This window comes from Nerophis lumbriciformis, linkage group LG26 (genome assembly GCF_033978685.3).
Source record: "Nerophis lumbriciformis linkage group LG26, RoL_Nlum_v2.1, whole genome shotgun sequence".
Classification (NCBI taxonomy): Eukaryota; Metazoa; Chordata; class Actinopteri; order Syngnathiformes; family Syngnathidae; genus Nerophis; species Nerophis lumbriciformis.
The window spans coordinates 2,164,457-2,185,012 of record NC_084573.2 but is presented as its reverse complement, the minus strand read 5'-3'; the positions used below and the strand labels follow the sequence as shown (position 1 = coordinate 2,185,012).

The window sequence follows — 20,556 nt, the reverse complement described above, 5'->3', positions numbered from 1 at the left end:
TTAATAACTTAAAAACCGTTAATAACTTAAAAACCGTAACAGCACAAACGAATGGAACAAGTCCGGGGCTATTTTGACATAGTTGGGGACTAAGTATGGTTAATAACACCTTCATTACACGTTAATAACTTAAAAACCATAAAACGTTAATAACTTAAAAAACATAAATGTTAATAACTTAAAAAACGTTAAAAACTTAAAAAACGTTAATAACTTAAAAAACGTTAATAACTTAAAAACCATAAATGTTAATAACTTAAAAAACGTTAAAAACTTAAACGTTAAAAACTTAAAAAACGTTAATAACTTAAAAAACGTTAAAAACTTAAAAAAACATTAATAACTTAAAAACCGTAACAGCACAAACAAATGGAACAAGTCCGGGGCTATTTTGACATAGTTGGGGACTAAGTATGGTTAATAACACCTTCATTACACGTTAATAACTTAAAAACCATAAAACGTTAATAACTTAAAAAACATAAATGTTAATAACTTAAAAAACGTTAAAAACTTAAAAAACGTTAATAACTTAAAAAACGTTAATAACTTAAAAACCATAAATGTTAATAACTTAAAAAACGTTAAAAACTTAAACGTTAAAAACTTAAAAAACGTTAATAACTTAAAAAACGTTAAAAACTTAAAAAAACATTAATAACTTAAAAACCGTAACAGCACAAACAAATGGAACAAGTCCGGGGCTATTTTGACATAGTTGGGGACTAAGTATGGTTAATAACACCTTCATTACACGTTAATAACTTAAAAACCATAAAACATTAATAACTTAAAACCATAAAATGTTAATAACTTAAAAACCGTTAACTTAAAAAACGTTAATAACTTAAAAACCGTAACAGCACAAACGAATGGAACAAGTCCGGGGCTATTTTGACATAGTTGGGGACTAAGTATGATTAATAACACGTTTATTACACGTTAATTACTTAAAAACCATAAAACGTTAATAACTTAAAAACCATAAATGTTAATAACTTAAAAAACGTTAAAAACTTAAAAAACTTTAATAACTTAAAAAACGTTAATAACTTAAAAAACATTAATAAATTAAAAACCGTAACAGCACAAACGAATGGAACAAGTCCGGGGCTATTTTGACATAGTTGGGGACTAAGTATGGTTAATAACACCTTCATTACACGTTAATAACTTAAAAACCATAAAACGTTAACTTAAAAACCATAAAACGTTAATAACTTAAAAACGGTTAATAACTTAAAAACCGTAACAGCACAGACGAATGGAACAAGTCCGGGGCTATTTTGACATAGTTGGAGACTAAGTATGGTTAATAACACCTTCATTACACGTTAAAAACTTAAAAAACGTTAACAACTTAAAAAACATTAATAACCTAAAAACCGTAACAGCACAAACAAATTGAACAAGTCCGGGGCTATTTTGACGTAGTTGGGGACTAAGTATGGTTAATAACACCTTCATTACACGTTAATAACTTAAAAACCATAAAACGTTAATAACTTAAAAAACATAAAACATTAATAACTTAAAACCATAAAATGTTAACTTAAAAACCGTTAATAACTTAAAAACCGTAACAGCACAAACGAATGGAACAAGTCTCTACGCTGCTGACCCGTCTCCGCTCGGGATGGTGTCCTGCTGGCCCCACTATGGACTGGACTCTTACTATTATGTTGGATCCACTATGGACTGGACTCTCACAATATTATGTCAGACCCACTCGACATCCATTGCTTTCGGTCTCCCCTAGAGGGGGGGGGTTACCCACATATGCGGTCCTCTCCAAGGTTTCTCATAGTCATTCACATCGACGTCCCACTGGGGTGAGTTTTTCCTTGCCCGTATGTGGGCTTTGTACCGAGGATGTCGTTGTGGCTTGTGCAGCCCTTTGAGACACTTGTGATTTAGGGCTATATAAATAAACATTGATTGATTGATTGATTGAAGTCCGGGGCTATTTTGACATAGTTGGGGACTAAGTATGGTTAATAACACCTTCATTACACGTTAATAACTTAAAAACCATAAAACGTTAATAACTTAAAAACCATAAAACGTTAATAACTTAAAAACCGTAAATGTTAATAACTTAAAAAACGTTAAAAACTTAAAAAACATTAACAACTTAAAAAACATTAATAACTTAAAAACCGTAACAGCACAAACAAATGGAACAAGTCCGGGGCTATTTTGACATAGTTGGAGACTAAGTATGGTTAATAACACCTTCATTACACGTTAATAACTTAAAAACCATAAAACGTTAATAACTTAAAAACCGTAAATGTTAATAACTTAAAAAACGTTAAAAACTTAAAAAACATTAACAACTTAAAAAACATTAATAACTTAAAAACCGTAACAGCACAAACAAATGGAACAAGTCCGGGGCTATTTTGACATAGTTGGAGACTAAGTATGGTTAATAACACCTTCATTACACGTTAATAACTTAAAAACCATAAAACGTTAATAACTTAAAAACCGTAAATGTTAATAACTTAAAAAACGTTAAAAACTTAAAAAACATTAACAACTTAAAAAACATTAATAACTTAAAAACCGTAACAGCACAAACAAATGGAACAAGTCCGGGGCTATTTTGACATAGTTGGAGACTAAGTATGGTTAATAACACCTTCATTACACGTTAATAACTTAAAAACCATAAAACGTTAATAACTTAAAAACCGTAAATGTTAATAACTTAAAAAACGTTAAAAACTTAAAAAACATTAACAACTTAAAAAACATTAATAACTTAAAAACCGTAACAGCACAAACAAATGGAACAAGTCCGGGGCTATTTTGACATAGTTGGGGACTAAGTATGGTTAATAACACCTTCATTACACGTTAATAACTTAAAAACCATAAAACGTTAATAACTTAAAAACCGTAAATGTTAATAACTTAAAAAACGTTAAAAACTTAAAAAACATTAACAACTTAAAAAACATTAATAACTTAAAAACCGTAACAGCACAAACAAATGGAACAAGTCCGGGGCTATTTTGACATAGTTGGGGACTAAGTATGGTTAATAACACCTTCATTACACGTTAATAACTTAAAAACCATAAAACGTTAATAACTTAAAAACCATAAAACATTAATAACTTAAAAACCATAAAACATTAATAACTTAAAACCATAAAATGTTAACTTAAAAACCGTTAATAACTTAAAAACCGTTAATAACTTAAAAACCGTTAATAACTTAAAAACCGTTAACTTAAAAAACATTAATAACTTAAAAACCGTAACAGCACAAACGAATGGAACAAGTCCGGGGCTATTTTGACATAGTTGGGGACTAAGTATGGTTAATAACACCTTCATTACACATTAATAACTTAAAAACCATAAAATGTTAATAACTTAAAAACCATAAAACATGAATAACTTAAAACCATAAAACGTTAATAACTTAAAAAACAATAACTTAAAAACCGTAACAGCACAAACAAATGGAACAAGTCCGGGACTATTTTGACATAGTTGGGGACTAAGTATGATTAATAACACCTTCATTACACGTTAATAACTTAAAAACCATAAAACGTTCACTTAAAAACCATAAAACGTTAATAACTTAAAAATCGTTAATAACTTAAAAACCATAAAACGTTAACTTAAATACCGTTAATAACTTAAAACCCATAACAGCACAAACGAATGGAACAAGTCCGGGGCTATTTTGACATAGTTGGGGACTAAGTATGGTTAATAACACCTTCATTACACGTTAATAACTTAAAAACCATTAAACATTCACTTAAAAACCGTTAATAACTTAAAAACCATAAATGTTAATAACTTAAATAACGTTAAAAACTTAAAAAACGTTAATAACTTAAATAACGTTAAAAACTTAAAAAAAAGTTAATAACTTAAAAAACGTTAAAAACTTAAAAAACATTAATAACTTAAAACCATAAAATGTTAATAACTTAAAAACCGTTAATAACCTTAAAACCATAACAGCACAAACAAATGGAACAAGTCCGGGGCTATTTTGACATAGTTGGGAACTAAGTATGGTTAATAACACCTTCATTACACGTTAATAACTTAAAAACCATAAAACGTTAATAACTTAAAAACCATAAATGTTAATAACTTAAATAACGTTAAAAACTTAAAAAACGTTAATAACTTAAATAACGTTAAAAACTTAAAAAAACGTTAATAACTTAAAAAACGTTAAAAACTTAAAAAACATTAATAACTTAAAACCATAAAATGTTAATAACTTAAAAACCGTTAATAACCTAAAAACCGTAACAGCACAAACGAATGGAACAAGTCCGGGGCTATTTTGACATAGTTGGGGACTAAGTATGATTAATAACACCTTCATTACACGTTAATAACTTAAAAACCATAAAACATTAATAACTTAAAAACCATAAAACATTAATAACTTAAAACCATAAAACGATAATAACTTAAAAACCGTTAATAACTTAAAAACCATAAAACGTTAACTTAAATACTGTTAATAACTTAAAAACCATTAATAGCTTAAAAACCATAACAGCACAAACGAATGGAACAAGTCCGGGGCTATTTTGACATAGTTGGGGACTAAGTATGATTAATAACACCTTCATTACACGTTAATAACTTAAAAACCATAAAACATTAATAACTTAAAACCATAAAACGATAATAACTTAAAAACCGTTAATAACTTAAAAACCATAAAACGTTAACTTAAATACTGTTAATAACTTAAAAACCATTAATAGCTTAAAAACCATAACAGCACAAACGAATGGAACAAGTCCGGGGCTATTTTGACATAGTTGGGGACTAAGTATGGTTAATAACACCTTCATTACACGTTAATACCTTAAAAACCATAAAACGTTAATAACTTAAAAACCGTTAATAACTTAAAAACCGTAACAGCACAAACGAATGGAACAAGTCCGGGGCTATTTTGACATAGTTGGGGACTAAGTATGGTTAATAACACCTTCATTACACGTTAATACCTTAAAAACCATAAAACGTTAATAACTTAAAAACCATAAAACGTTAATAACTTAAAAAACGTTAATAACTTAAAAACCATAAATGTTAATAACTTAAAAAACGTTAAAAACTTAAAAAACGTTAATAACTTAAATAACGTTAAAAACTTAAAAAACGTTAATAACTTAAATAACGTTAAAAACTTAAAAAACGTTTAACTTAAAAAACGTTAAAAACTTAAAAAACGTTAATAACTTAAATAACGTTAAAAACTTAAAAAACGTTAATAACTTAAATAACGTTAAAAACTTAAAAAACGTTAATAACTTAAATAACGTTAAAAACTTAAAAAACGTTAATAACTTAAAAAATGTTAAAAACTTAAAAAACGTTAATAACTTAAAAAACGTTAAAAACTTAAAAAACGATAAAAACTTAAAAAACGTTAAAAACTTAAAAAAACATTAATAACTTAAAAAACTTTAAAAACTTAAAAAAAACATTAATAACTTAAAAACCGTAACAGCACAAACAAATGGAACAAGTCCGGGACTATTTTGACGTAGTTGGGGACTAAGTATGGTTAATAACACCTTCATTACACATTAATAACTTAAAAACCATAAAACGTTAACTTAAATACTGTTAATAACTTAAAAACCATTAATAACTTAAAAACCGTAACAGCACAAACGAATGGAACAAGTCCGGGGCTATTTTGACATAGTTGGGGACTAAGTATGGTTAATAACACCTTCATTACACGTTAATACCTTAAAAACCATAAAACGTTAATAACTTAAAAACCATAAAACGTTAATAACTTAAAAAACGTTAATAACTTAAAAACCATAAATGTTAATAACTTAAAAAACGTTAAAAACTTAAAAAACGTTAATAACTTAAATAACGTTAAAAACTTAAAAAACGTTAAAAACTTAAATAACGTTAAAAACATAAAAAACGTTAATAACTTAAAAAACGTTAAAAACTTAAAAAACGTTAATAACTTAAATAACGTTAAAAACTTAAAAAACGTTAATAACTTAAAAAATGTTAAAAACTTAAAAAACGTTAATAACTTAAAAAATGTTAAAAACTTAAAAAACGATAAAAACTTAAAAAACGTTAAAAACTTAAAAAAACATTAATAACTTAAAAAACGTTAAAAACTTAAAAAAACATTAATAACTTAAAAACCGTAACAGGACAAACAAATGGAACAAGTCCGGGACTATTTTGACGTAGTTGGGGACTAAGTATGGTTAATAACACCTTCATTACACGTTAATAACTTAAAAACCATAAAACGTTAATAACTTAAAAACCATAAAACGTTAATAACTTAAAAACCGTTAATAACTTAAAACCCATAAAACGTTAACTTAAAAAACGTTCATAACTTAAAAACCGTAACAGCACAGACGAATGGAACAAGTCCGGGGCTATTTTGACATAGTTGGGGACTAAGTATGGTTAATAACACCTTCATTACACGTTAATACCTTAAAAACCATTAAACATTCACTTAAAAACCGATAATAACTTAAAAACCATAAATGTTAATAACTTAAATAACGTTAAAAACTTAAAAAACGTTAATAACTTAAAAAACGTTAAAAACTTAAAAAACGTTAATAACTTAAAAAACGTTAAAAACTTAAAAAACGTAAAAATCGTTAATAACTTAAAAAACGTTAAAAACTTAAAAAACGTTAATAACTTAAATTTTTTTAAAAACTTAAAAAACGTTAATAACTTAAAAAACGTTAAAAACTTAAAAAACGTTAAAAACTTAAAAAAAACGTTAATAACTTAAAAAAACGTTAATAACTTAAAAAACGTTAAAAACTTAAAAAAACATTAATAACTTAAAAACGTTAAAAACTTACAAAAACATTAATAACTTAAAAACCGTAACAGCACAAACAAATGTAACAAGTCCGGCACTATTTTGACGTAGTTGGGGACTAAGTATCGTTAATAACACGTTCATTACACATTAATAACTTAAAAACCATAAAACGTTAATAACTTAAAAACCATAAAACGTTAATAACTTAAAAACCGTTAATAACTTAAAACCCATAAAACGTTAACTTAAAAAACGTTCATAACTTAAAAACCGTAACAGCACAGACGAATGGAACAAGTCCGGGGCTATTTTGACATAGTTGGGGACTAAGTATGGTTAATAACACCTTCATTACACGTTAATACCTTAAAAACCATTAAACATTCACTTAAAAACCGTTAATAACTTAAAAACCATAAATGTTAATAACTTAAATAACGTTAAAAACTTAAAAAACGTTAATAACTTAAAAAACGTTAAAAACTTAAAAAACGTTAATAACTTAAAAAACGTTAAAAACTTAAAAAACTTAAAAATCGTTAACTTAAAAAACGTTAAAAACTTAAAAAACGTTAATAACTTAAATTTTTAAAAAAACTTAAAAAACGTTAACTTAAAAAACGTTAATAACTTAAAAAACGTTATAAACTTAAAAAACATTAAAAACTTTAAAAAAAAACGTTAATAACTTAAAAAAACGTTAATAACTTAAAAAACGTTAAAAACTTACAAAAACATTAATAACTTAAAAACCATAACTGCACAAACAAATGTAACAAGTCCGGGACTATTTTGACGTAGTTGGGGACTAAGTATGGTTAATAACACGTTCATTACACATTAATAACTTAAAAACCATAAAACGTTAATAACTTAAAAACCATAAAACGTTAATAACTTAAAAACCATAAAACATTAATAACTTAAAACCATAAAACGTTAATAACTTAAAAACCATAAAACGTTAATAACTTAAAAACCGTTAATAACTTAAAACCCATAAAACGTTAACTTAAAAAACATTCATAACTTAAAAACCGTAACAGCACAGACGAATGGAACAAGTCCGGGGCTATTTGGACATAGTTGGGGACTAAGTATGGTTAATAACACCTTCATTACACGTTAATAACTTAAAAACCATTAAACATTCACTTAAAAACCGTTAATAACTTAAAAACCATAAATGTTAATAACTTAAATAACGTTAAAAACTTAAAAAACGTTAATAACTTAAAAAACGTTAAAAACTTAAAAAACGTTAAAAACTTAAAAAACGTAAAAATCGTTAACTTAAAAAACGTTAAAAACTTAAAAAACGTTAATAACTTAAATTTTTTTTAAAACTTAAAAAACGTTAATAACTTAAAAAACGTTAATAACTTAAAAAACGTTAAAAACTTAAAAAACGTTAAAAACTTTAAAAAAAACGTTAATAACTTAAAAAAACGTTGTTAACTTAAAAAACGTTAAAAACTTAAAAAAACATTAATAACTTAAAAACCGTAACAGCACAAACAAATGTAACAAGTCCGGGACTAATTTTGACGTAGTTGGGGACTAAGTATGGTTAATAACACCTTCATTACACATTAATAACTTAAAAACCATAAAACGTTAATAACTTAAAAACCGTTAATAACTTAAAACCATAAAACGTTAACTTAAAAAAACGTTCATAACTTAAAAACCGTAACAGCACAGACGAATGGAACAAGTCCGGGGCTATTTTGACATAGTTGGGGGACTAAGTATGGTTAATAACACGTTCATTACACGTTAATAACTTAAAAACCATAAAACGTTCACTTAAAAACCGTAACAGCACAAACGAATGGGACAAGTTTTGGGGGGTTTTGACAAGGTCGGGGGGCCAACTTCACTTGTACCGACCCAAGACCTGAATCTTCCCACTCCTCTCGGACTCTTCATCACTTGAGCAAAAATGCGTGCTTTTGAAGTCTTCCACACAATTAGAAATTGATGAGTCCTCATAAGGCTTTCCGGCCGCCTGACGCTTTGTGAAGGTAAAACCCTCAGCGACATCGAGAGGGCTTGGAGTCTTTTGGAGAAAGCGGAGCACGAGCGAGAACAAGCCCTGCAGGAGGCGCTCCGGCGCCTGGAGAACTTGGAGCAACTGGCCCAAAAGTTTGAGAGAAAGGTAAGCAAGGACATCAAATCCGAGACTGAGGACGAAGTTCAGGCGGGCTGCTTTGCTGTAGGCCGCCCTGAGGGAGGGTTACCTGGAGGACACGCTGCGCCTGATCCGCAGGCAGGACTTCAGAGGTCTGAGCACCCTGGAAGAGGCCCAGGCGGCCAGGAGGCGTCTGGAGGCCCTCGCCACCGACGCCCAGGCCAGGGAGCCTCGGTTCTCCGCCCTCAAAGACATGGCAGACACCATCAGGAGAGAAAAGTACCACAGCAAGGAGCGCATCGTCAGGAGGTACAGGCGCTCCCCCTCCCCCGCCGGTCGCTAATTGGAACCGGCGCAGTGGCAAGTCCGTGTATGTTTTGCAGAGAGGAGAACATCAACGGGCGCTGGCGGGAGCTGCTGCTGCAGCTGCAGGAGCAGAGGGAGCTGCTGGGGGATGTGGCGTCCACCCTCAGCATCCTGAGAGACGTCGCCATCGTCTCCCAAGCGCTGAAAGACCTCCACGTGTGTGTGCACAAGACTCACCCGTGCAAACCTTTAAGCTGGCGTATGAAGTCCACCCTCCATGTTTTGCAGGCCAGAGCCACCTCCTCGGAGCTGGGCAAACAGCTGACGGAGGTGGAGGCTCTCCTCCGCCAGCACGACCTCCTGCAAGCTCAAATCTCCGCGCACGGCGACACGATCGGCGCCATCAGCGGCGCCGCGCTCAAAGTACCTCCTTCTTGGTCTATGGGGTGCGGGGGCTGGGCTGGGGGTTGCTGGTCAGAAACTCACTGCTTGCTTCTTTCAGGGAAACACCAGAGGTGATCAGCAGATTCAGAGCCGAGTGAGAGCGCTGGAAACGCAATATAAATCTTTGATGGCGCAGAGCAGCAGCAGGTGCTTTTTGAATTGATTTACAGTAAAAACTTGTCTTCCTCTACTTCCTGTTGGGCTTGGTCTGCTTCCTGTGCGCGCTGGCGTTCTTCCTGTTTGGCAACTTCCTGTGCTGGACATTCTACTTCCTGTGTATACTGGCCTACTTCCTGTTTCACCTTGTTTACTTCCTTTTTCGCTTGGTCGACTTCCTGTGCGGGGTATTTTACTCTGCTGGTCTACTTCCTGTGTGTGCTGGCCTACTTCCTGTTTGCCTCGGGCTACTTCCTGTGCCGGACATTCTACTTCTTGTGTGTGCTGACCTACTTTCTGTGTGGCCTGGTTTACTTCCTTTTTTCTCTTGTTCTACTTCCTGTGTGGGGTATCTTACTTAATTTTTTTCGCCCGTTCTACTTCCTGTGCGGGGTATTTTACTTTGCTGGTCTACTTCCTGTGTGTACTGACCTACTTCCTGTTTGCCTCGGGCTACTTCCTGTGTGTGCTGGCCTACTTCTTGTGTGTACTGACCTACTTCCTGTTTGCCTTGGGCTACTTCCTGTGTGTGCTGGCCTACTTGTGTGTACTGACCTACTTCCTGTTTGCCTTGGGCTACTTCCTGTGTGTGCTGGCCTACTTCTTGTGTGTACTGACCTACTTCCTGTTTGCCTTGGGCTACTTCCTGTGTGTGCTGGCCTACTTCTTGTGTGTACTGACCGACTTCCTGTTTGCCTTGGGCTACTTCCGGTGTGTGCTGGTCTACTTCTTGTGTGTACTGACCGACTTCCTGTTTGCCTTGGGCTACTTCCTGTGTGTGCTGGCCTACTTCTTGTGTGTACTGACCTACTTCCTGTTTGCCTTGGGCTACTTCCTGTGTGTGCTGGTCTACTTCTTGTGTGTACTGACCTACTTCCTGTTTGCCTTGGGCTACTTCCTGTGTGTACTGACCTACTTCCTGTTTGCCTTGGGCTACTTCCTGTGTGTACTGACCTACTTCCTGTTTGCCTTGGGCTACTTCCTGTGTGTACTGACCTACTTCCTGTTTGCCTTGGGCTACTTCCTGTGTGTGCTGGCCTACTTCTTGTGTGTACTGACCTACTTCCTGTTTGCCTTGGGCTACTTCCTGTGTGTACTGACCTACTTCCTGTTTGCCTTGGGCTACTTCCTGTGTGTGCTGGCCTACTTCTTGTGTGTACTGACCTACTTCCTGTTTGTCTTGGGCTACTTTCTGTGCCGGACATTCTACTTCTTCTGTGTGCTGACCTACTTCCTGTTTGGCCTGATTTACTTCCTTTTTTCGCTTGTTCTACTTCCTGTGTGGGGTATCTTACTTCCTTTTGTCGCCTGTTCTACTTCCTGTGCGGGGTATTTTGCTTCCTGTGTGCACTTATTTGGCTTTGTCAACTTTCTGTGCGTACTACCTCTTATTTGGCTTTGTCGACTTTGTGTATTTGCTGGTCTACTTCCTGTGTGTGCTGGTCTACTTCCTGTTTTGCCTGGTTCACCACCTGTTTGGTTTGTTCTACTTCCTGTGCTGGGTATTCTACTTTTTGTGTGTGCTGGCCTACTTTTTGTTTGGCTTTTGTCTACTTTCTGTGTATACTATTTCTTGTTTGGCTTTGTGGACTTCCTGTGTTTGCTTGTCTACTTCCTGTGTGTGCTGGTCTTTTTCCTGTTTGGCTTGGTCTACTTTCTGTGCGTATTACTTCTTGTTTGGCCTTGTCGACTTCCTGTATTTGCTGGTCTACTTCCTGTCTTCTCTGGCCTACATCCTGTTTGACTTGGCTCCCTTCCTGTTTGGCTTGCATTACTTCCTGTGTGGGGTATTCCACGTCCTCTGTGTGCTGGCCTACTTCTTGTTTGGCTTTGTCAACCTGTGTGCCTTGGTCAACTTTCTGTGCGTACTACTTCCTGCACGGGGCTTATCCAGGCGGATCCTGCTGGAGGCTCAGCGCAGACTCTTTGAATTCTTCCATGACTGTGAGGACCTGGAGGCGTGGCTTTGCGATCGCTGGCTGCAGCTGCAGGCTTCGACGTTGGGACGAGACCTGAACCACGTGCAGCTGGCCCAGCACAAGCACAAGGTGCACGGGCAGGCACCCACACGATGAATGAGCTAATACCTTGAAGGCTGTGGCTTCTTGATTGTTGAGTGTCTCTGACCGCAGGCGCTGGAGGCGGAGCTTCAAGCTCAGGAGTTTGTGTATCAGCGCCTTCTGAGTCGAGGTCATGACCTTTCCACCAAGCAGAGTCCAGCAAACCTGCGTACCATCCACAAGTGGATCAGAACCTTGAAGAAACTCTGGACTCACCTGAGTGCCGAGACCAGTTCACATCGTCAGAGACTGCAGGCGGCAGCCGCCATCAAACAGGTGAGCAGCACACGCACACGTCAACATTTAGATGAAACCAGCAGGTGGACCATGCTTCTGTTTGTGGGTCCAGTACTTTGCAGACGTAGACGAGGCTAACTCTTGGCTGAGCGACAAAAAGCCGCTTTTGACCAGTGAGGATTACGGGAAGGATGAGTTTAGCTCGGCGGCACTGCTACAGCGCCACCTGCGCTTGGACAAAGAAATGGCGGCCTACACAGTAGAAATCAAGAGGCTGTCGGAGCAGGCGAGGAACACGGCGCAGCTGACTGAGTTTACCGTGAGTTCTGTTTGGGATCTATCACCATGGCAGACTACAAACGTCAGATGATTTGATGTCTGTGCAGGCGGAGCCCCGGCCTGGTCACGCGATCCAATACAGCGACTCATCTGATGATGAAGAAAGTCCAGAAGTGATCAAAAGTGGAAGGGATTCTGCGAACGAGGGAACCAAGGCCAAGGTTCGCTTTAGATACAGTCGAGGTACCTCAGCTTGACACACAAGATCCACAAGTTCATTATAACTAGCCTGGTTCTAATTGTTCTTTGGGACTTGGTCTTCTAGGTCAGTTTCCCTTGGATCGCAATGAAACAGTCAGCATCATCAGCACCAACCCGGATGACGACAGAGTTTTGGTCAGAGATGCTAGAGGACACCAGCAGCTCGTCCCCAAGACATACCTGGCAGAGCTTCAAGTGCTGGTCAGTTAGACCCACAAAAGATGTTCATCAGAACTTTGTGGGTGTACTTAACATCCTTCTTCCATTAGGCTCCTCCCATCTCACCCGCATCGACCAACGGCGCCGCAGACAAACAGAACAAGAAGCTAAGCCGTCCCAGGCACAGTCGCTCCATGCGCCGCGGCACAGCTGAGATCCAAACAACATGGCTGCCAGACCCTCAGTACCAGAGAGATACCGTGGAACAGACGCAGGCTCGGCTGGACCAGGACTTTAAGACTCTGTGCGGCTTGATCCAGGTGAGCCGGGCAGTGGAGGAAATTGTCTAACAAGGGCTTATTTTGCTTTAATTTGTGCTTTCAGTCCAAGTTAAAGGTTCTGGAGGAGGTGTTGCTCCTGCATCGCTTCTCCAACAGTTGCCAGGAGTTTGAGTCATGGATGGAGGACAAGGAGAACGTCCTCAACACCTTCCACATGCAGGCTGACCACATGGATGTTTTGCAGGCCAAATACGAGGTCAGCATGTGAGCTCCCCTTTCATAGCACGCACACATCAACGATCAAGACAATAACAATGACAAGAACCTTTCAGAACTTTGTGACGGAGCTGATGAGTGGGCGTGGCCAGCTGGATGACATCAGCAAAATGGCACAGCAACTGGTCAAAAGCCGGCACAGCAAACACAGAGAGGTCCAGACCCGCCATGCCAGCATTTCTAGCAGGTACCACTGGAATGCGCTAGTCTAGTGAAATAGACTAGACTGGAAGAGGGCTACCACATGGTCTAGACTCCAGGACTGGACTGAAGAGCCATATTATGCTGGAGGACGGCTAGACTACAAGACTAGATTAGACTGGAGTGAAGCTAGAGGACTGAACTAGAGTAGAGAAAATCTAGACTTGTGTACTAGACTAACTAGACTGGAAAGAGGCTAGACTGGTGGACTAAACTAGACTGGAAGAGGGCCAGATTGAGGGAAACTGGACAGAAAGACGAGACTGGAAGAGGGCAAATAGACTAATCACCTACACTGGAATGGAGGGAGACTAGATTTTGGAATAGACTAGACTAGAAGAGCACTAGACTAGTGGACGAGACTAGACTAAAGGGTGACCAGATTTGGCGAGTACAGTAGACTATTGGATGTCTAGACTGGAGGGAGGCTAGACAAGACGGAAGGAGGGCAATACTGGTGTTATCAACTAGACTGGAAAGAGGCTAGACTGGTGGACTAAACTAGACTGGAAGAGGGCCAGATTGAAGGAAACTGGACAGAAAGACGAGACTGGAAGAGGGCAAATAGACTAATCACCTACACTGGAATGGAGGGAGACTAGATTTTGGAATAGACTAGACTAGAAGAGCACTAGACTAGTGGACGAGACTAGACTAAAGGGTGACCAGATTTGGCGAGTACAGTAGACTATTGGATGTCTAGACTGGAGGGAGGCTAGACAAGACGGAAGGAGGGCAATACTGGTGTTATCGACTAGACTGGAGGAGGATTAGACTGGCAGAATAGACTAGACTGGATGGAAGCTGGAGTAAACTTGAGGAAGACAAGACTGGGGGACAACTAGTCTAGTGAACCAGATTAGTGGTCCCCTACCACTGGTCCGTGACGCATTTGTTATAACTTTGTGACATGATACAATGCACATTAATGAACATATAAAATATATAAATGTGACAGATCGTAGCCAAAGACTGATTTCCATCTACAGTCCCCAGCAGGTTGATGCTAGGGGATCTCATTGCAAAGAAACCAGGGCTCCCACTAATTCAGCCTTATAGGGAGTTATATTTTTCATGCATTTATTTTTGCTCTATTTATCTGGCACAAGTGAAAAGCCGGTGCCTGAAAATAATGCCTGCATTAAACCGGTCCGTGGTGCAAAAAAGGTTGGGGACCCCTGAACTAGACTAAACTTAAGGAAAGCTAGACTGGAGGAAGGCTAAACTGAAGAAGGACCAGACTAATGGATTGGAGGAGGACCAGACTGGTAGATGAGACAGAAGTGGGACTAGACCGGTGGACTATACTAAACTGGAGGAAAACTCGACTGGTGGACTAGACTAGACTCGTGGAGTACACTACCTTAAATAGTGGAGTGGACTAGACTGGAAGGGTGAAAACTGGTAGGCTAGACTAAATTGAAGTAGGATTAGATTAGACTGGAGGAGGACTAGACTGGTAGACGAGACTAAACTTGAGGACAAGAGCACAGGTGTACTTTTCCAGCGTATAGCATGAGCATGCATGTGACCTCAGGTGGGACAGGATCCAGCGTCGAAAGGACGAGAAGGCGCGTGAGCTGCTGAGCACGGCCGATGTGCGCTCCTTCCTGCAGAGCTGCCAGGAAGCCAGGATGCAGCTGCAGGCTCAGTTGGAACAGCTGGATAACGTGCACGTGCATGTGGGCAGTGGCAAGTTCACGCTGCTGACCGACCAGCAAAACCAGGCTGACGTGGTCCGAGACATCAGGATGCTGGAGGGCAAGATTGCCTACCTGAGGGGCGTGGCCAAGATGTAGGGGTCACATGGTTCTGAGGATTCTTGATAGTGGTCTTGCCATGTGGTGTTTACTTTCACTTCCTGTATGACAGGAAGCAAGACTGCAGTCCAGCAGAGAGTGCGGCCATTATGGAAGAGGTGCGAGGTCTGGAGATACTTTTGAAGCAGGTGAGTTTTTCTCATTCCTGAGAAGAACCAGAGATGACGTGACCCACAGGGGAACTTTCTGATGTTCTGCTCTTCTTCAGCTGAAGAGTCGGGCTGCTGATCATCAGCGCCTCCTGGATGAGGCCCAACGGCTGCACAGCTTCCAGCAGGAGGCCAAGGAGCTGCAGCGCTGGGTGACCGCCGTCCAGGACCGCCTCCTCCAGGAAGATGTGGCGACTGACGTGGGCTCCGCAGTCGCCCTGCTAGAGGAGCACAAGGAGATCTTGCTGGAAATGGAGGAGCACCAGAGGAAGTATGATGTGGTCCTCTTGGTTTGGGGTTCTGGACGTGCTCCTTATGACACTATATAGGCAATAAAATTGATGAGTCATTTCATTACGGCAACACTGACGGACACGATGACTTCCTGTTGGACATGTTTCAGACTGAAGGAGTTGGAGACTTTAAGCGAGTCTCTGCATCGGTCAGACAGAAAATCTGCCAGAGTCAACGTCCGACAAGTCATTGACGAGCTGAAAGCTGATTGGTCCGAGCTGAAGCACCTGTGGACCAATAAGAAGCAGCGTTTGGACCAGCAAGTGGACCTACAAAGACTGAACCAGGAGGGAGACCGGATTGAGGCGGCGCTGTCTGGACACCAAACCCGACTCAGGGTCAAAGATGTGGGGGTGAGGACTTGTTGGGTGTGTTTGGTCCATCATCAAAGTGAACGCTAACCATGTGGACTGTGGTGGGTCAAGGACTCGGTGGACGCAGTGGATAGTCTGCTGGCTCGGCAGGAGGAGCTGGAAGGTCTCCTAAAGGCTTTGGACCAGCGCGTGGATCAGTTCTCCAAGCGCAGCCAGGGGCTCATTAGCCAGGAACATTACGCTGCTATTCAGTAAGTGCACTCGCACACAGATCACAGTGCACTTGTGTGACGTTTGTGTGTGTTTGTGTGTGTCAGCATCCAGCAGAGGAACATAAACATCCAGAAGAACAACAGGAAGTTGAAGGAGAGCATCAGTGAGAGGCGAAGTCGGCTGCTGGCCTCCAAAAAATATCAGGTCATCCCATCACCTTTCTCCATCTTTGACTTGCGCACCCACGCCACAATCGCAAAATGACACATGTTCCATTCCTCCCGCAGGAGTTCCACAGGGACGCAGACGAGTTGTTGTTGTGGATGGAGGAGAAAATCAAGTTGGCCGAGGACGAATCGTACCGTGAGCCCGCCAACATCCTGTCCAAGCTCAAGAGACATGAGGCGGCCGAGCGCGAGATGCAGGCCCACCAGGTGTGGCTGGAGAGGCTGGTTCAGCTGGGGCGTGACATGCCCGCAGATGAGCGAGATAACAGCGCGAGCATTGGCAGGAAGTCGACTCAACTCAGCAGCCGCTGGAAGCGTCTCCAGGACAAGATGGCCGACCGCGGCGCCAGGCTGAGGCAGGCGGGCCAACAGGAGCAGCTGATGGAGCTTCTGAAGGTGCCTGGCCAGTAAGACAAAAACAACATGTCAGACCTTTGAATGACACAACCACGTGTGTGCAGGACGCCAAGGTAAAGATCGAGTCTATTCAGTGGATGCTCACCAACGCCGCCAAAGGGCACGATCTCCGCTCCAGCCGACAGCTGCTCAAGGTGAGGTGACGCTGAGGCACTTCTAGAGGAATCACTAGCTTTGGCCTTGGCTCTGATTGAAAATTGAATGTCTATGGACAAAAGCATGAGAAGACGGGCAACCACTTTAGAGACTGCTTCGACCTTTGGTTAGCTCGGTTCATTCTCTCACGGCCATGTTTGTGCCTGAAGGAGCATCAACAGCTGGAGCAGGATGCCAAGGAGCTGGCGGAGAAGATCAACGCCATTGTGGGCAGAGCCCAACATCTGGCGTCCAACCACTTTGACTCGTACCGTATCCTGCAGGAGACTGACACCTACCTGAGCCTGTCCGTGTCAATCAGAACCGCATGACATCACTACCAGCACTGTTACAAGAACTGATCATTCCTGTTGACGCTACAGGTTCAAGTCCCTTCAGAAGCCACTGGATCGGCGGCGGGCTCAGCTGGAGGCTTTGGTGCTGCTCTTTGAGTTTTATCATGACGTGGACCTGGAGCTCAGCTGGATTTCGGAACATGTACCCGCTGGAGGGTCTACAGGATATGACAAGTCTTTGGCAGGCGCCGTCAGCCTCATGCAAAAACATAAGGTGTGGCTCCGCCTCTACCGTCCGTTATGATGTTCCACAGCGGGTGTCTGAGGATGTGTCTGGTTCTGTAGGAGCTGCAGGCTGAGGTGAACGCCCACTCTAAGCACCTCAACTACATTCTAAAGAAGGGGCGGGACCTGGCCAAGTCTAGCCAATCACATGCTGAGGAAATCCTTAAAAGGTGCACAACTGATCACGTGACATGTGAAGCTGGCCAATGATTAAGGCTCCTCCCCAATGTCCCAAGTGCTGCTATCGTTGCAGGTGCAGACACCTGAGTGACGAGTGGGCGGAACTTGAGGAAGAGTGCAACAGGAGAGCAGCCCACCTGAGCAAAGCCATCGCCCGCGAGCAGGTGAGGAGGAGGTTCTGGTCGCGTGAACGGTGTGAATGAGAACATCTGTGTCTGACACAGCTGCTGTTGGACTGTTCTGAGCTGGAGGCCCGACTCAGCGAGGCTTTGGACATGGTCAGCCTGGATGACTTTGGCAAAGACCAGCTGGCCACGCAGAGTCTCATCAGCAAGCATCAGGTGGTGCCATGGCCCTCCCCTTTTGTGGCCGTGTAAACGTGTCTGTCCTTCTCACTCTCCTCCCTCACCAGGTTCTGCAGGCACAGCTGGAAGTTCTGCAGGTGGAGCTGGACCAGTTAGAGGACCAGGTGGACCAGGCGCTTCAGAACTGGGATCTGGAGGAGCTGAGAAAACCTTTGAGCCGCCTGCGCAATGTCAACCAGCAGCTGCAACACCAGGCGACGCTCAGGTGAACACCAACAAGCGTTTGATGAGTCACCTTTGCGCTTATGATGTCACCAACACCCTCAACTGTGTCAGAGGTCAAAGGCTAAAAGAAGTCCTGCTCATGCATGAGTTCAGACGGGAGGTGTCTGAGTTGGAGGAGTGGCTGCACCAGCACAGGCAGACTGCAGAGTCTCAGGATGTGGGTAGTGACTACCAGCAGGTTCAGGTGAGGCCTTCTCTGCCGTCCCGTTGTCATGACGACGTTCAGAAGAACGTTGTGGAAGTGACGCTGCCCTGCTGTGATGTTGCAGCTGCTCTGCAGGAGGTTCGAAGCGTTGCTCAAGCAGCTGGAGGTGGCCGAAGAGCGAGTGCACATGTGCGGCGACCTCGCCGCCCGGCTATTCACCAGCAAACACCCGCAGAGCGCCGCCGTGAAGGAGGCGATGCAGCAGCTCACGTACGCTCAGCTTCCCTGGCCCTGAAGCTCCTCCGACAATTTACATACAATTTATTTTGTGCAGTGCATGCTGGGAGGACGTGAAGACCGCGGCCAAGGACCGTAAGAGCCAACTGCACAGAGCGGAGGAATGTCATCGCCTGTGCCAAGACCTGAACGATGCTCTGACACGCATCCAGGTACACTGCACTCTCACAGGGTGCCTTGGACTTGCTGATAGTAGGATATAGACCCATCGAGAAAGGGGGACGAGCGGGGATTTGAGTTACAATAGTCATGCAGGACTTTGAGTGTGTTTGTGTAGGAACGGAAGAAGAGCATCCCAGACGACATAGCGAAGGACTTGCGGGGAGTGATGTCCCAGCTCAGGAAACACGAGGCTCTCCTCCATGAACTGGCCACCACCGAGCAACAGGTATTGTGAAGTTGTATTTATGTTTTGTGTACCACTCTTTGATTTCTGCTCTCAGCTTCAGGAGCAGCTGGATGCTGTGGACAGCATCCTGGACCTCTGCTCGCCGCAGTTGAAGCTCCGTCTACAGGACGTGCAGCAAGAAGTGGTTGAGCAGTGGGAGGGGCTACGTTTTCACACTGAGCAAAGGGAGGTGGAGCTAAAGCTAGCGTGCCAGAGATACCTGTTTCTTAACACGGTGAGTAGGAGGGTGATAACTTGGTAATGAAGATGGTACCCATGGCAACCATGTGACCTTTAGGCGCAGGACTACCTGTTGTGGTGTAGTCAGCTCATCGTCTCCATGGCCGCCGAGGAGAGCATCAGCGACGTGGCAACAGCCGACCTCCAACTAGCTCAGCACCAGCAGCTGTGGGCGGAGATGGAAGCCCGACAGGAAGTGTACCAGCAGGCCTTGGACATGGGGGAGGAGCTACAACGGCAGGACAGAAGCAACAGGAAGGAGGTAAAAGGGAGGACTTCAAGATGTTTGTCCTTGTGACTGTGTTTCTTGGTGCTCCCTGCAGGTGCTGGACAAGCTGGAGGCCTTGCAGACCGAACGAGAGAAGCTGGAGGAGAAGTGGAACCAAAAACAAGGATGGCTGGAGAACGTCCACCTGGAGCAGATCTTCTACAGGGACGTCAGCAGCATGGACAAGACGTGCAGCTCACAGGAGGTACAAAAACTTTTAAGAGAAGCAGGGATTGTTTGTGGTCAAACTTTGCTCTCCTCCGCAGGTGCTCTTGAAGAACAGCAGTCTGGGAAACACGGCGGACGAGACGGAAGGTTTGATCAAACATCATGAAGCTTTTGAGAAGCTGCTCACCTCCCAGGAGGACAAGGTTGGCTCCAACATGATGACATTGCTCAGGAGTTCCTCGGGTTAACTTTGGACCTCCCTCAGCTGTCATCACTGAAGGACCTGGCCACTCGACTGAAGATGAAGCTCAGCAGAGAGAAAAGTGGGCGTGTCCAAAGCAAATTCAAAGCCCTCCTGCAGAGGCGTGACAGGATCAAAGAGCTGTCCGTTGAACGCAGGGAGGAGCTAGAACTTTCCTGGCTGCTGTGCATCTTCAACCGAGACGTTGCCGAGGTAAGGACAACCCCAATCAGAGATAGTCCTTACGG

The 20,556-nt window shown here is 41.4% G+C and overlaps 1 protein-coding gene across 1 annotated transcript in view; it reads left to right on the top strand.

Annotated features, from left to right (window-relative positions):
- sptbn5 (spectrin, beta, non-erythrocytic 5) overlaps positions 1 to 20,556 on the top strand; it is a 55,369-nt gene that overhangs the window by 17,373 nt on the left and 17,440 nt on the right. Inside the window, exons 9-44 of the mRNA XM_061987678.2 lie at positions 8,875 to 9,008; positions 9,070 to 9,290; positions 9,365 to 9,503; positions 9,576 to 9,710; positions 9,790 to 9,878; positions 11,782 to 11,935; positions 12,020 to 12,223; positions 12,297 to 12,503; positions 12,571 to 12,706; positions 12,789 to 12,925; positions 12,994 to 13,203; positions 13,268 to 13,420; positions 13,497 to 13,627; positions 15,179 to 15,436; positions 15,514 to 15,589; positions 15,670 to 15,881; positions 16,014 to 16,257; positions 16,330 to 16,469; positions 16,536 to 16,635; positions 16,719 to 17,054; positions 17,120 to 17,209; positions 17,381 to 17,517; positions 17,594 to 17,780; positions 17,852 to 17,961; positions 18,045 to 18,135; positions 18,196 to 18,312; positions 18,384 to 18,541; positions 18,613 to 18,745; positions 18,831 to 18,976; positions 19,041 to 19,155; positions 19,281 to 19,391; positions 19,447 to 19,626; positions 19,690 to 19,893; positions 19,955 to 20,104; positions 20,166 to 20,270; positions 20,333 to 20,521. Coding sequence (XP_061843662.1) covers positions 8,875 to 9,008; positions 9,070 to 9,290; positions 9,365 to 9,503; positions 9,576 to 9,710; positions 9,790 to 9,878; positions 11,782 to 11,935; positions 12,020 to 12,223; positions 12,297 to 12,503; positions 12,571 to 12,706; positions 12,789 to 12,925; positions 12,994 to 13,203; positions 13,268 to 13,420; positions 13,497 to 13,627; positions 15,179 to 15,436; positions 15,514 to 15,589; positions 15,670 to 15,881; positions 16,014 to 16,257; positions 16,330 to 16,469; positions 16,536 to 16,635; positions 16,719 to 17,054; positions 17,120 to 17,209; positions 17,381 to 17,517; positions 17,594 to 17,780; positions 17,852 to 17,961; positions 18,045 to 18,135; positions 18,196 to 18,312; positions 18,384 to 18,541; positions 18,613 to 18,745; positions 18,831 to 18,976; positions 19,041 to 19,155; positions 19,281 to 19,391; positions 19,447 to 19,626; positions 19,690 to 19,893; positions 19,955 to 20,104; positions 20,166 to 20,270; positions 20,333 to 20,521 — 5,639 coding nt within the window. The remainder of the gene's footprint in view (positions 1 to 8,874; positions 9,009 to 9,069; positions 9,291 to 9,364; positions 9,504 to 9,575; positions 9,711 to 9,789; positions 9,879 to 11,781; positions 11,936 to 12,019; positions 12,224 to 12,296; positions 12,504 to 12,570; positions 12,707 to 12,788; positions 12,926 to 12,993; positions 13,204 to 13,267; positions 13,421 to 13,496; positions 13,628 to 15,178; positions 15,437 to 15,513; positions 15,590 to 15,669; positions 15,882 to 16,013; positions 16,258 to 16,329; positions 16,470 to 16,535; positions 16,636 to 16,718; positions 17,055 to 17,119; positions 17,210 to 17,380; positions 17,518 to 17,593; positions 17,781 to 17,851; positions 17,962 to 18,044; positions 18,136 to 18,195; positions 18,313 to 18,383; positions 18,542 to 18,612; positions 18,746 to 18,830; positions 18,977 to 19,040; positions 19,156 to 19,280; positions 19,392 to 19,446; positions 19,627 to 19,689; positions 19,894 to 19,954; positions 20,105 to 20,165; positions 20,271 to 20,332; positions 20,522 to 20,556) is intronic.